The following is a 14093-nucleotide window of genomic DNA, read 5'->3' as shown; positions in this document are numbered from 1 at the left end:
TTTTCCCAGCCTTCGATTTTCCTCTCATCCTCACCACAGATCATCTCAAATGATTCAGTAATGACCAAAAGTGCAACATTGACCTTTATTCCCTGGTGGATTACTGTGTTTCACAGTCCAAATGGCAGGAAGTCTATTCTGTTCTTCCAGAAGGAACGCAGCATTATTGAGCCAGCCCAGCCCTGTGGGAACCACACAAGTGCAGACCAGTGTAACATAATATGTGGGTTAAATTTGGTTTCTGGTGCTCTGGGAAACGAGAATTGACATGTCCTGGAACCCACATAATTAATGGGAGAATATCTAGGATGTTTTCTGAAAACACACACGGGCACATAAATTGATTTGTCCACTTGTAAAGTAACTTGTGTGGTAACTTCTGGTGGCCCCTGGTTTATAAATTGTTCACTCTTCTGTTACCCTCAATCGCTTCCCACTTTTTATTTAATGCTTCTCCAGTATATCTTGAGACAACGTTGTTAACACTGTATAATTTTAAAATTATAAATTGATGATGACTGGCATAAGGGACTTGGGCTGTTTCTTTGGCATACTTTTAATCGTGTATATTTTTGGTCAATCCGTGTAACCAAGAATAGAGTCTCTGACATGCAACACACTTTTTTCTCCTGAAAGTAGGTTGATGGTTAATCTTGGAGGAATGATGATTATTGTTCTTTTGCTTGGATTTCTCTGCAGATTGTATTATAATGCAGTGATGGAGGGTTTTTAAAAAAATTTTTTGGTAAAGAATTTAATTTGTACTTGAAATGTTACTCCTGTTTGCTTCCACATGCATCACTGAGTCAGTCAGTACCCAGTGAAGCTGTACATCTGTTACACGTGTCATCTAGTATTCTTTTTTTTTTTTAACCATCTTTTAAATACTTAAATTAAGCTTTTCCAGAGGTGTTTTCTTTGAAAATTTTAGCTCATATCCCAGATTTTCATTTTAATGATCCTCTGAAATGATTTATAAAAATGTATTGTGCTGGACATATTGATGTGCACCTGCAATCCCAGCTCCTCAGGAGGCAGAGGTAGGAGCAACTTAGCAAGACCTTGTCTCAAAATAAAAAGAGCTGGGGATGTAGCTCTTAGTAGAGTGCCCCTGGGTTCAATCCACAGTATCAAAGATAAATAATTTTTTCCTGACTGTTGACTTAATTGTTCACAAGTTCTTTTTCTGTCTTAGTGGTTCCCAAGTTTTGCCTTTACTCCCACAGCTTTGAACTTGCTGGATATAGCATTGCACTGTTCTCAGGCCGACTTTGGTACCAGTTTTGAAAAAGAGGTCCATCTCTTAAAGATCCCTTTTCTGGCTACTCTGAGGATCGGTTCTGGAGCTTTTTTGAAGGTTTATTGACATATGATGTTCATTGAAAGGCAATTATAGCAAAGTGAGATTGTGCATCCCAGTGACTCGAAAGGCTGAGGCAGGAGAATTGCAAGTTGGAGGCCAGCCTAGCAATTTAGTGATGCGCTAAGTAATTTGGGGATACCCTGTCTAAAAGCAAAGTAAGGCTAGGGATGTGGTTCAGTGATTAGGCACTCCTGGGTTTCAACCCCCGAGAGAGAGAGAGAAAGAATATGAATGAGAATATTTCATCTTCAACTGGGAAATGAGGAGCCTTGTCTTCCTTTCCAGAGGACCACCTTTGGGCAACAACTGAGCCTTGGGGGAGTTGGAATACAGCTCAGGACTGGAGCTTCTCAACTGAAATTTCAGCACTGACACTGAATTTGGAGTATAGGGATGATCCTACCCTGGGACCTTCCAATATGTACACATAACAGATTTGCAGCTGTTTTGTTACCACTTGGCATGGTACCATTGGCTTGGGTCTTCTCGTGGAGTAGCTGCTTTTCCTAAGGTGTTGCTCAGGAAGAATGGTGGCAGCTGCCATTCGTGAGTGTGGGTCATTCAACTGTAGCATGCTTATAAAGTAAGGGAACCACTGGCCTCTGGTCATCTTGTTCAGGAAGTTTCTCTCTACCATCTGCATTGGCTAAAAATTTCAGTGCATCAGGAAAACAGTCACTCCAAACTGCTTTTCCAGTGATCTCCAAACAAGATGTGGGGTGGGGACCGTGAGAAACACTAGTGCTAGTGATAACACTATAGTTGGGTGCACAGGGTGTTTGCTTTGTCAGGATGGAAAGCATGGAAATTGGGACCATAGACTGCTGGCAGTCTGTACCAACCAAACACAGATTGCACAGGCCTAAGTGGTAGCTACAGTTAACAAGGAATGTTTTAGAGTTTATTCAAAGAAAGCAATGTTATAAATTTTGTGAAAAGTTGTAAGCTGGTTTCCAGCCGTGGTTTGATTTTTGCAAATTCTTCTGCAGTCTTTGTCTTTACATAGGCATATTTTAGTTTCATGGTTGCAATTTTAACCTTCATTCTGTGATGATGATGTAGTTGACTTTTCCGCCCACTAATCTTGCTGTTGTATGATATTATCTAATTTCTCATGAGCTGCCTAATTACTAGGATCTGTAAGGAGAGGTGAGGGTGTGGGCTTGGCTTTGGGGTGTGTTCAGGGAGAGGCATTCTCTTTCCAGCTGAGAACAGTAGGTGGTGACTTCATGGTGATGTTCCATGATTCACCCTGTGGAGTTTGTCTTGAAAACTTTCTGTGGGGCCAGTGAGTGCATTTTCCTTTAAGGCCACCAAAAGCTGTTCAGTCTTTTCCCCATCCTGGGACAAGTCAATACTCTTTCCTGTGAACAGGCCCTTCCTGAACTCCATAACAAGGGTTTCTGAATAATGGAAATGTGCTAGTTAAGAACTGAAACAGCTGCGATGCTTTTGTCAAAGATGCATCTTTACCAAAATGACAAATTAAAGCCCAAATGCTCTGCTTGGCAACAGTTGGGTCAAAACATTTAAGTCATTAATTAGAAGGAACTGAAGGGGGAAAAATTTACACAAATACACAGCATTGCAGACTCAACTTCGTCTTGGAAAATGCAACTGAATTCTTTGGGGGAAAAAAAATGAGGGCAGCCCTCAAGTGGGGCCTGGCAAGCTTGTCATTTGCAAATAAATCAAAAGACCATCATTGCTGGAAGGAGAACCAATGAATAGAGTTGCTTTGTCATTCTTTGATGGGCCCCACACTCAAGCCTGCTATTAAAAATGAATGCATTCAAGAGGCTCTGCATTAAGAATATAAACAATTAAGGGCACTTGAGTTGCTCTGCTGAGAGCCACAGCAAAGATAGGAGAGCTTTCTCCAGAGATGCAGGCCCCTGCAATCTGCCTTAGGAGCCAGAGAATGGGAGCAATTAGTGTTGCTATCTCTGCCTGTGCAGCCTTCAGCACAGTTTTTTTCTTCTTCCTCTCTTTAACCCCTCCTTGTTTTCAGAGAAGCTGTGAGTGTGAAAGATGAGCAGTGAAGGATAGGTAAGAGTCAGGGCCTGGTTGGAAAGGGTTCATACGGAGAATGATGTGGGAGCGAGTAGCCCAGTGAGGGGGAGACGGAACATAAAAGTTATTGTCTGCCAGTAATTGCTGACTTATGTTCTGATTAGTTGAGCCACTAAAGGTTTCTGTCATCTGGTACTCTTTGTTTTGTTGTAATCATTGGCTTTAAGAAGGGGCGAGATTACATGGCCATGGGTGGAATAATTTAAATGATTATTGTTTGAGGTTTTCCTGCAGGAGACAAATGTGTTCCTGTACCCTGGGTTTGTATTCTTGCCTTGGTCTCATTTTGTAAAAATGTGTGGAGATTTTGGCCCTTGTGATGTGACAAGGCTTTTGGGGAAAGGCTGGCCTGACCTCCCCACTAGTTTGTTTTGACCTTAGGCAAGTTATTTTAACCTTTTAGTCCATTCTCTCAGGGGACTTGGGGTCAGGAAAGATTAAAAAGATGTCAGGAGACCTGGCAGGTGCTAAGCAGCAGGTTGCCTCAGTTGTGTGTGGTGAATGGATGGCAGTGATTGTCCAATGTGGCCCTCAGCCCAACAGCTGCAGGATCACCTGGGAATGTGCTGGGAAAATGCAGGTTTGCTGGCCCAGACCACCTCAGTCAGCAGCCCCAGGGTTAAGGACAGTCATCTCTGTTTTAACAAGCCCCTTCAGGTGATCCTGGATGTGCACACATCTTTAGAAAACACCAACAACCTCATTTACCATTATAACCTGAGCTTACAGATAATACCCACGGGGAGATGTAGCTCAGTGGTAGAGCTACAAGAAGTGGCCCACCATCTGTGAATAATAGGGTCATACTGGGGATGTAGCTCAGTGGTAGAGTGCTTGCCTAGCATGGGTGAAGGCCTGGGTTCAATCTCCAGCACTTCAGACAACACACAAAACTAACAGAAGAGTCTACTATGGGCTGGTAGCTCAGTGGTAGAGTGTGTGCTTAGGGCCCTGGGTTCTGTTTCCCTCACCACAACCACCATGCTCTTCCAACACAAAAACAACACACACAACAACAATCCATGCTACACACTCTTTAAATTTAGATTTTCCCAAAATGTGATTAGTGATTTTTTATTGATGGAATTATATTTTAAGCAGAGATCTCCTGTGCTGTATTAGAATTTAAGATAAACTATCTTTTACCTTTGAGTATATTTGTCAAGCAAGGTGCTACAGGAATAAATCACCATTTAGTAGATATCCTGAAAGTTGTCTCTTGGCAAAGGGACCTTGCCTCCTGTGGAGGGGAAGGAAACACTGGATGATGATTAGCAGTATTTTTTTCATATAATTTTTGGTAAACAGTATATTTTTTTTAAGTTGTTTTGTTTTTCCCCATACTGGGCACTTAACCCACGGGTGCTCTACTACTGAGCTACATCCCCAGCCCTACTTTTTATTTTGAGACAGGATCTTGCTAAGTTTCTGAGTTTGGACTCCAACTTGTGACCTTCCTGCCTCAGCCTTCCTGAGTTGCTGGGGTTATAGGCGTGTACCATCACACCCAGCCAGCACACAGTTTGTGTGCATAGTGTCCTATGTTCACTTGGTGTATTCAATGTCATTTTCAGAAACTAGAGATGTTTTTGTGGATTTTGCTCCTTTGGGGGCAAGATTGATGTTAGGGTTGATGCATAATCCTCTCTGCCTGTGAGGAAGAATATGAAATGAAGTTTGGCTGTACTTAAGGTTTGCAATTTTATACCCGAAGTTTATTATAAAATACCTGTTTTGCTAGGGCATCTAGCGTACAGTATGACCCTATTATTCACAGATGGTGGGCCACTTCTTGTGGCACTATTGTTGGCTGAGGATGTATGGCCTTAGTCTTGTGTTGCTGCAGTGCTGTTGGGGCTGTATGACCACCCCACTGTATTGCTCTGCAAATACAGCTGAATTTATCAACTGTTACTGGTCTTGAGTATGCCCCATCTTCCCACTGTGCTTTTTGGAGAAAGTACTAGGCAGGATATATGGCTTCTAATCTTGCTTTATGATCTTGAGCAAATAATTTTTAAGTGTTGGTTTCTCCATATATGATTTGAGGATTGTATGAGGCCAGATACCCAAATAGTAAGAGGTTTTGCTATTATTATTGCATCTGGGTGGTGAGCCTAAATGCTCTTATCTCCCCTTTTAATTTTAAAATAAATTTAAACAGGGGCTGAGGCTGTAGCTCAGTGGTAGAGCGCTTGCCTAGAATGTGTGAGGCACGGGTTCGATCCTCAACACCACATATAAATAAATAAAATAAAGGTATTGTTCATCTTCAACTACAAATATATATGTATTTTTAAAAAACAAAATTAAACAATAAATTAAGAGCAGTGTTCATAAAGTCATTGGAGGTGGAAAAAAGTCATCAAAACCCCTACTACACTAGCATAATCTCTTTTTACTTTGGATATCTGCTTACAGTGCCTGGCCACTTGCATATGATTAAAAACACAGAGGTGTGGTGACATCATGTTTTTGTTCTTCCCTTCCCGCTCATCTAGTAAATGTGTTGGCCATTTTGGCATCGTTATCGAAAGTATGACTTTAATGGTTACTTGCCATGCCTGTGGGTTGGTGCTGTGTATTTAACTGTTCCCCTAGTATTAGACAGCTGATTTATCAGGAGGGCAAATGTTAAGTTTTTTTCAAACACTCTGCAAATGGTTGTGATGTGTTGAACTGCTTTTCCATCTTCACCTGGCCGTTTTTGTAATGCTTTTTGAAACTAGTGCTGCAGTGAACAGCTTCATGCATGGAATGCTTTTCATTTGAACTATTTCCTTAGGATAAATTCTTAGCTGTGGGAAGCACTACCAAAGGGTTTGAATAATTTCATGCTGTTGGAACACATTGCCCAGTTGCTTTCCAAGATGATGGTACCTTAATGTGTGATTGTTCCAGTGTCTCCCTCTCCCCCAGGAGTTGTCATGTCATCATTGGAATTTTTTTTTTCCCCAACCATCTTAACTGGGTCCAAATGACCCACCTTACTTATATAAGAATTTACATTTTGTTTGATGGCTGGTGATGTTGAACATTTTTTCTGTGTTAAAGCTGTCATTTCACAGACACAGAAACTTCTGGTCAGAAGGGATTTAGAGGTTATTATCCACTTATTTCCTTTTGTGTGCTTTGTTTTCCTATTCTTGCCCATTTATCTATTGCCAGATGCTTCTTACCAACACTCCACTGTTTTTCTCTTTGCTTCCCACTTGATTCAGGGAAACCAAGAGATCAGTTCGCCAGCCCTCAGGATGAGCACCATTTTTTATGATCCATCAATTTGGAATTTAATCCTGGTGGAGTTTCCCCTCCTGAGCTGACTGAGCAAGGTGCCATGGGATTGCTTTGAGACCCATTGGCAATTACTGCAGTCCTCACCCTGTTTTGAGCTTCTAACAACACTCATTAGCGGTACTCTGTGTGTAGTAGGGAGCGCAAGCGTGTGGGGCAGGAGGAGTGGGCTCTTTAGTCTTGTAATTAGACAAGGCGTGAAGAGTAAGAAGGGATGGCAAGCCAAGCTTTTAGGGATCGGAATCCTAAAACTCTTAAGTTCAGATGCCCAGAACATATCTTCAGCTTAAAAGCTTTGCAAAATATACCAGGTTTTGATTTGTTGTTAGTCTTTGCAATATTTGGTCATGTTTTAGGTCAGTTAACATATACAAGAATGTGAATCTTTGTGTGTGATAGGGTGGGTGTGCTAGGGATTGAACCTAGGGCTTTGCACATGCTAAGCACACTCTGTACTACTGAGGTACACCCTCAGCTCCAGTTGCATGAATCTTATACCTACTAACATTTCTTTTTGTAAACAGAGCCTTAACTCTAGCACTGTTCAGTAATGATTCATCTGGTTTTACCTTGGTCCATGTACCCATGGTCAGTTTTGGTGAGCAAGGTCTGGGGAAGAAATAGAGTATTTAGTGGGGGTCTTGTTAGCTTCCCATATTGTGTTGAGAATGGTTGCGGAAGCTCTGAGGAGGCTGAGGGAGCTTTATGTAAGGTGGTGGTGGCAACATGTAGCTTTAGTTTATCAAATGAGAGTAAGTGCTATGGAGGATCTTGAAGAGTGTAGAAAAGAGTGCGTTTATTGATGGCACAGGCAAGGGCAGCTTCTGAGTGGATTTGAGGGAGGCCTTGAAGAATTGGGAAACTCTGAGATTTGTATAGCTCTTTGGAATAGTAGACCTGTAACTTATGTATTAGCTCACTTGATTTTGATGAACCTCTGAGGTAGTTTAGAGATGTTCCTATTACTATCATAGAAGGCCTGGGATGCCTAGCTCTCATTTGCTGGGACAGACTTCAATTTTTGGATCATGAGGGCTAACTCTATCATATGCAAATCAGTGAGAGGAATTGGCATGGGCAAAGAGCATAAAAGATTGTCCTAGATAGGTGATTTGAACCCCTGCTTTCTGCTGCCCACTGATCAGACAGAAGATGTCTTTGAAGTGAAGCTTGATGATGGGGCCTTTACCCAGCTCCTTATATTTCTAAGTGGGAGGATTCCTTGCACATTTGTTTTGGGGATAACTCATGAGTGCTGAATTTTTTGTTGTTGTCATCTTATGTAGTATCAGAAATGTAAGTTTTGGAAAAGTTTATTTATAAACATTGTGATCTAGCAGGTACAAATACATTCAGCTTTGAGCAGAAAAATAATTTCTGGGTGGAAAATACTATTTGTCCACAGTTGCTGCTGCTGCTGCTGCTGCTGCTGCTGCTGCTTCTTCTTCTTCTTCTTCTTTTTCTTTTATACTAGGAATTAAAACTCAGGGGTGCTTTATCACTGAGCTACATTCCCAGCCCTTTTAATTTTTTTTTTTTTTTTAATTTTATTTTGGGATAGTTTCTCACTAAGTGACTGAGGCTGGCCTCAAACTAGAATTACAGGCATGTGCCAGCATGCTCCATCAGTCTGCAGTTTTTTCCTGTGGGTTTCTAATCTTTGCAAGAAGTGAAAGGCAATGTGTGGAAAGGTCATAGAACTCTCTCACTGTTGGTTTAAGCAGGGTCCAATATTCAGGGTATCCTATCTGCAGGTTACAGGACCTGCAGTAGGGTGGGAAACGTTGCTACTTGCTAGTTGGTGCTAAATTAACAATCTTATCAGAGTGATCTTGGGTTGAAGTGAAGGTAATACCAAGAATTTCTGTCAGGTTTTGTGCTGCTGCCATCCATACTGTTGGACAGAATAGGGAAACGTATGAGAATTCCCCCTAGGGAGGGAAGATGGTGCTTTTGGAACTCTGGGAGCACTGTCAAGTGCTTGCTGCATCCTCACAGGACCAGGAGGTAGACTGTTCCCTGTGTAAGGTCAGCCAGCTTGAAGTGGAAGCAAGACTTGAATTTAGGTCATCTGGCTCAAAAAATCAATTTCACTGGTCAGTATAGTTTTAACATTAGGGTTTGCAGAGAGAGACTATGGCTTGGATAAGATCCTCCCCTGTGGCTTTTATTTTCATGTCTTTTCCATACTATTTATTTAGAACTTTCAGGACATAAGGAACAGCTTTTGATGATTCTACATCAGTTTGAACTTTGATCTGTAACTTTCTTCTTCCCATTTCAGTCTTACCTAGTCCAACCCAGTTTATATCGTCTTTGCTTTAATCAACTTCTTTTGATATTTATTTATTTATTTGTTGGTACTGGAGATTGAATCTAAGGATGCTTTACATTAAGATACATTCCCAGCTCTTTTTTTTTTTTTTTTTTTTTTTTAAATAGAAGGGAGAGCAGTAGATTGAGGGAGAAGAAGGAGGAACAGGATTTTTTTTTTTTTTTAAAAAGAGAAAGAGGGAGGGAGAGAGAGAATTTTTTTTTAATATTTATTTTTTAGTTTTCGTCGGACACAACATCTTTGTTTGTATGTGGTGCTGAGGATTGAACCCGGGTCGCACGCATGCCAGGCGAGTGCGCTACCGCTTGAGCCACATCCCCAGCCCCAAGCCACATCCCCAGCCCCAACCAGCTCTTGTTATTTTTATTTTGAGACAGGATTTCACTAAGTTGCTTGAATATACCAGTTCTCCTGCCCCAGTCTCCCTAATAGCTGGGGTGGTACCTGACCTTGTTTATTTTTTGATCACTTTGATCTTGCTAAAGATTTACAGTATGCATTCATCCCACTCAGAGTGGGTCTTAACTGCCCTATGATGGTGTTCAATTCTACCTTCAAGCTGTTCTATTACATAACACATAGTTACTATTTAATTAGAAATGAAGGAATTTTTTTTCTTCCTAAATCAAAATAAAATCCAGAAGATCAGGTAATTGAGTATAAAAAGCATAGCCGTAGCAGCACTAGAAGACAAATAAGGATGGCTTGTCTAATTTTGGTATGTTCCAATCCTTACCCAAAGACTAGAAGCATAGAAAGAAATTTCTTCAGTTTGGCCATATAACAACTTATTAGGCAAGGTTGAAAGACAAGTCGCAAGCTGGACAAACTGTGATGAGCGGTTAATATTTGTTTTATGTAAAGAACTACAAAAAGATAAATGAAGATTAAACACAAGCAAAAAATGAGAAAGGAACGATACAATGGGCCAATAAATACATGAAAAGATGTTTAACTTCAGGAAAAATCCAAGTAATTCAAATAAAAATGAGGTCATTTTTTAATCTGTTAGGTGGATAAAGATTAAAAAAAAAAAAGGTCAAGAAAACCCAATATTGACACTGGGAGAGCAAGCACCTTTGTAGACGGGCAGTAATGTGCATTGGTGCAGCTTCCTGAGGGACAGTTTGGCAGCATGCATTATGATTTTAAAATATGTACACACTTTGACTCAGATTTTCACTTTCAGAAACTCCTTTTAGAGATCTTATGGAGAGTTATTTGACATTGAGTCTTGTAATTGTGGAAAATAAATGAAGATAAAATACCCACTGGTGTCAGGAATGCTTAAATCTTGGTATGCTTATATGGTAGAATATGTTCATGATGTAGTCATTCATACCTGTGTGTATTGACTGGGAGGGGGTCTGTGACCCTTTTTTTGAGTGGACAACAAATTATAGAAAGCCAGTGGGTATGGTGGGACCCCTTGGTCTTAAAAGTATATTCTTATTAGGGGCTTCTGCGTGTAAAGTGAGAGCCTGAAAAGATGGTGTCCCAGGATCACCAAAATGTTACTTATGGATATTTCTGAATGATGGACTTAGGGTTATTTTAACTTTCTTTTCTTTCTCTGTTCATATACATCTGTGTGCATGTGGTGTGTGTTCAAAGGGAGTATATATCTTAAGAAACAAAACATCACCAAACCTGGTGCCTCATGCATACTGGGCAAGTGTTCTACCACTGAGCTACACTCCTTAGCCCAAGCATATATCTTCATATATCTTTTTTTTTTTTTTTAAAGGCACTTTGGGTCGAACCCCGGAATATTGTACCTCTGAGCTACATCCCCTGTCCTAAACTATATTGAGTCTTGCTATTTCACTGAGACTGCCCTCTAATTTACATTCTCTTGCTTTAGCCTTCTCAGTAGCTGAGATTACAGACATGTGTCACCATTTCCAATGCATCTGTTAATTTTAAAATTGGAAAATGTTAAGTGGATTTTTGAGAAGGGGAAAGTACAGAATGTATGCTGTTGGAATCTGTGGTAGGTGGGTGTGGAGACTTAACCTAGGAGTCCACAAAGAGCATCCCTACTCCTCTATATGCACGTGTGTGTGTGTGTGTGTGTGTGTGTGTGTGTGTGTGTGTGCTTTGCATAACCTTGTTCTAAAGGAAAGGGAAGCCTGCCCTGCTTTCGAGGAGAGCCATGACCTTGAGTTAACTTGAGTGGGTGGCTGTGGTCAAATGAATTGGGTGGGGCTGACCCAGTTCTGTTTTTGCACCTGGTACAGCTGCACCACTTTTGCATATATCTGTTTGCCCCACTGGCTAAAGCAAGGTCATAGGTTTGCTTTCTATACCAGCCATTTTCCCTTAAAGTACTTTTCTTCCATGGCAGGATCTATAACCTTTTCTCGTTGGTGATCTGTGAGGACTGGGTTATTTGGGCTAAATCCATCCCATAAAACCAAAGACTTTGCTGCTCAGTTAACTAGATTCATCTTAGAGGATAAAAAGGGTCTCTTTTTTATATACTTGATTTTAAAATTCTCAGGTTTCTACCTTATCTTACTTAATTCTATTCTCTGTTTCTCAAGGGCATGGCCTGTTTGCTTTGTAATTTTCTTCTCTTGATCCTCTTCATTGTCTAATTCAGTAATAGAGGCGGCATTTAGTAAGCACAGACAGAAAATGTTGCAACAAATAAGGTCAATGGTAGGTCTCTTTACAGATGTTTTTTTTTTTTTTTTTGGCAAAGCAGAACTGGTTCTTCAGAGTTAGAGGAAAGCAGAGCTGCTTTGCATTGCTGTAGGGTACTGGAGGTGGTGCAACCAGATCCTTCCCCAGGTTGGAAGCCTCCATTCCCTCCCTCACTGGTTTGTCCCTGTAGCAGAGGGACTGCTGTGGGTGTGTAGCTGAGTAGGTACTTTTCCTGGCAGACATTCAGCACATATGCTCTTATGTTCTCTTGAACCCTTGGCCTTTTCCTTTTGGCAACACTCTCCTGTATTCCTTGACAATCACTCTAGACCTGAGTTGTTTTTAGTTATGTTTTCTTGGTTTGTTTGAATTTTAAAAAAGTGAAGGATACTAGCATTAAAATTCTCTTTTCATTGTGCTAAAGTTGGGACATCGTGGGAGGGAGGTCAGTGGGCCCCTTTGTTTGATAAGATTTCCAACACCAGTTTGAATGAACCTGCTGTAACTATATATAAATGTGCTATGGTATGCCATCATTGAAAAGTCTATTATGGGGCTTGCAGTCTCCAGATTTAAACCTGAGAGCCTTAAACCACATGCATTTTCTGACTCAATTCAACTACGCTAAGTATCCAGTAAGGTGTGCAGTTGCACTTTTGTGATGAGGGACTGATACTTATTTGTTATCTAAAGATAAATATTGGTAACATAACCTAGGGAAATAGTCTTAAGCCTTCAAGTGTAAGAATAGAGGAGGAAGCAAGTGTTGAAGGTATGAAGTTTCACCTTTTTGAAACTTTTTGATTGTGAAGTATTCTAAATATTTGTATGGCTTTGTCTTTATAGACTGAAATCGCCAAGAGATTGAATACGATTTGTGCACAAGTCATCCCATTTCTGTCTCAGGAAGTAAGTAAAACTGTTCAGCTGTTAAAGTGCAATTATGTTGCTTCTCTGTTTGCAAATTAGCTAGTTTTAAGATGTTAATTTTATCACAAGGAACAAGCCTGAAAAAACATCTGTTAGAGCTGAAGTGTGTAAACCCCCTGCTATTCTGTCTAACACGTCTGAGGGCACACTGTAGAATTGGTGACAATAGTTCAACCCCAAATTAATTTTTTTCTGTGGAAAACTGCAAAATGCCTTATCAACATAAAGCTTTTGTTTTGAGTAGTATAAGCTTGATAGCTACCGATGATTCTGGTGTCCTTTTTATTGTTTAAATAGAGAGTACCATGGAAGTAGATCCTTTTTTTGTGCCTATATATCAGGTTGGTTGACTGAATGCTGTCCATGGAGGAAGTGGATGAGAATAGTCAAAAGAGTAAAATTACTTTTTACATTCTATCCACTTAATGAGTCACATGTAGATAAGCCAAGCCATTTTATTCAGATACAATGTTCTTGAGGTTTAACCTTACTCTTTTGAGAGGGAAATCCCTTTATATGAATAACCTGTGAAGTTGACTGTATTTTAGTTTTGCTTTGAAAAGATTTACCTTCCTTTTGGATACCGCCTTATAAATGCCATAATGTGTTTGCAGTTTGTGCAGGATGAATGTATATTGAGACAGGTGAAGTGCTTATTGGACTAGGAGTCAGAATTCAGGGGTTAGATCTAGTGGACACCTGCTGTTCCAGGCTGATTTGTAGGCCTTGTGAAGCTAGTTGTTTAGACTTAAGGGATCTTGGCCTACATACTAGTCTCTTGCCTCCCAAACAAACCTGTGGCGCTTTTTTTTTTTTTTTTTTTTTTTTTTTTTTGAGGGGACAGGTGTAGTTGGGAAGTGTGCAGGGTGAATTTCCATCCTCTGAAACTGAGGGTGGGTCTTTTTGTTTCCCCTGGGAAGGGTAAAAAAAGGCTAAAAGAGCAAAAGGAATTCCTAGAGTTTCCAAAATCTGCTGATGGGTCAAGATTTATTAATCAGAGAAGTGCTCACAGATTTGATGTTTAAATTTCAAGTATTGAAACAGTTGTTTTAAAATTGCTGTAAACTTCATCTGCCTATTTTCATCACTGTAAACCTGTTCTGTGATCCAGGGTGGCCTTCTAAATTCCATTCTCTCTGTTGTCTAAGGCCTTAAGTTGCCATTCTTCATGTCCTGTTTGGCTTTCTGCCATTCTAAGCCAGAAATTACCATCAGAAGTTAAGTTAGAAATTCAGGGAAAGCTGGTGTGTTGGTGCCTGCCTGTAATCCCAGTTACTGGGGAGGCTGAGGCAGGAGGATAGCAAGTTTGATGCCAACCTGGACAACTTGGTGAAACCCTGTCTTCAAAATAAAAGGGCTGTGGATGTAGGTCAGTGATAGAGTGCCCCTGACTGGTCCCAAGTTCTGGAGTGGGGAGAGAAGTAGAAGGAAGCACCATTCTTAGTTTCC

General features: G+C 40.6%; 1 protein-coding gene across 8 annotated transcripts in view; it reads left to right on the top strand.

Moving 5' to 3' along the window:
• Tle1 (TLE family member 1, transcriptional corepressor) overlaps positions 1-14093 on the top strand; it is a 91729-nt gene that overhangs the window by 18248 nt on the left and 59388 nt on the right. For all 8 annotated transcript variants that reach the window (XM_076846088.2, XM_076846083.2, XM_076846087.2 and 5 more), the window contains exon 5: positions 12561-12623. In XM_076846088.2, the coding sequence (XP_076702203.1) occupies positions 12561-12623 (63 nt within the window). The remainder of the gene's footprint in view (positions 1-12560; positions 12624-14093) is intronic.

Source organism: Callospermophilus lateralis, chromosome 2 (genome assembly GCF_048772815.1).
Source record: "Callospermophilus lateralis isolate mCalLat2 chromosome 2, mCalLat2.hap1, whole genome shotgun sequence".
Classification (NCBI taxonomy): Eukaryota; Metazoa; Chordata; class Mammalia; order Rodentia; family Sciuridae; genus Callospermophilus; species Callospermophilus lateralis.
This window is presented reverse-complemented; position numbering and strand designations above follow the sequence as displayed.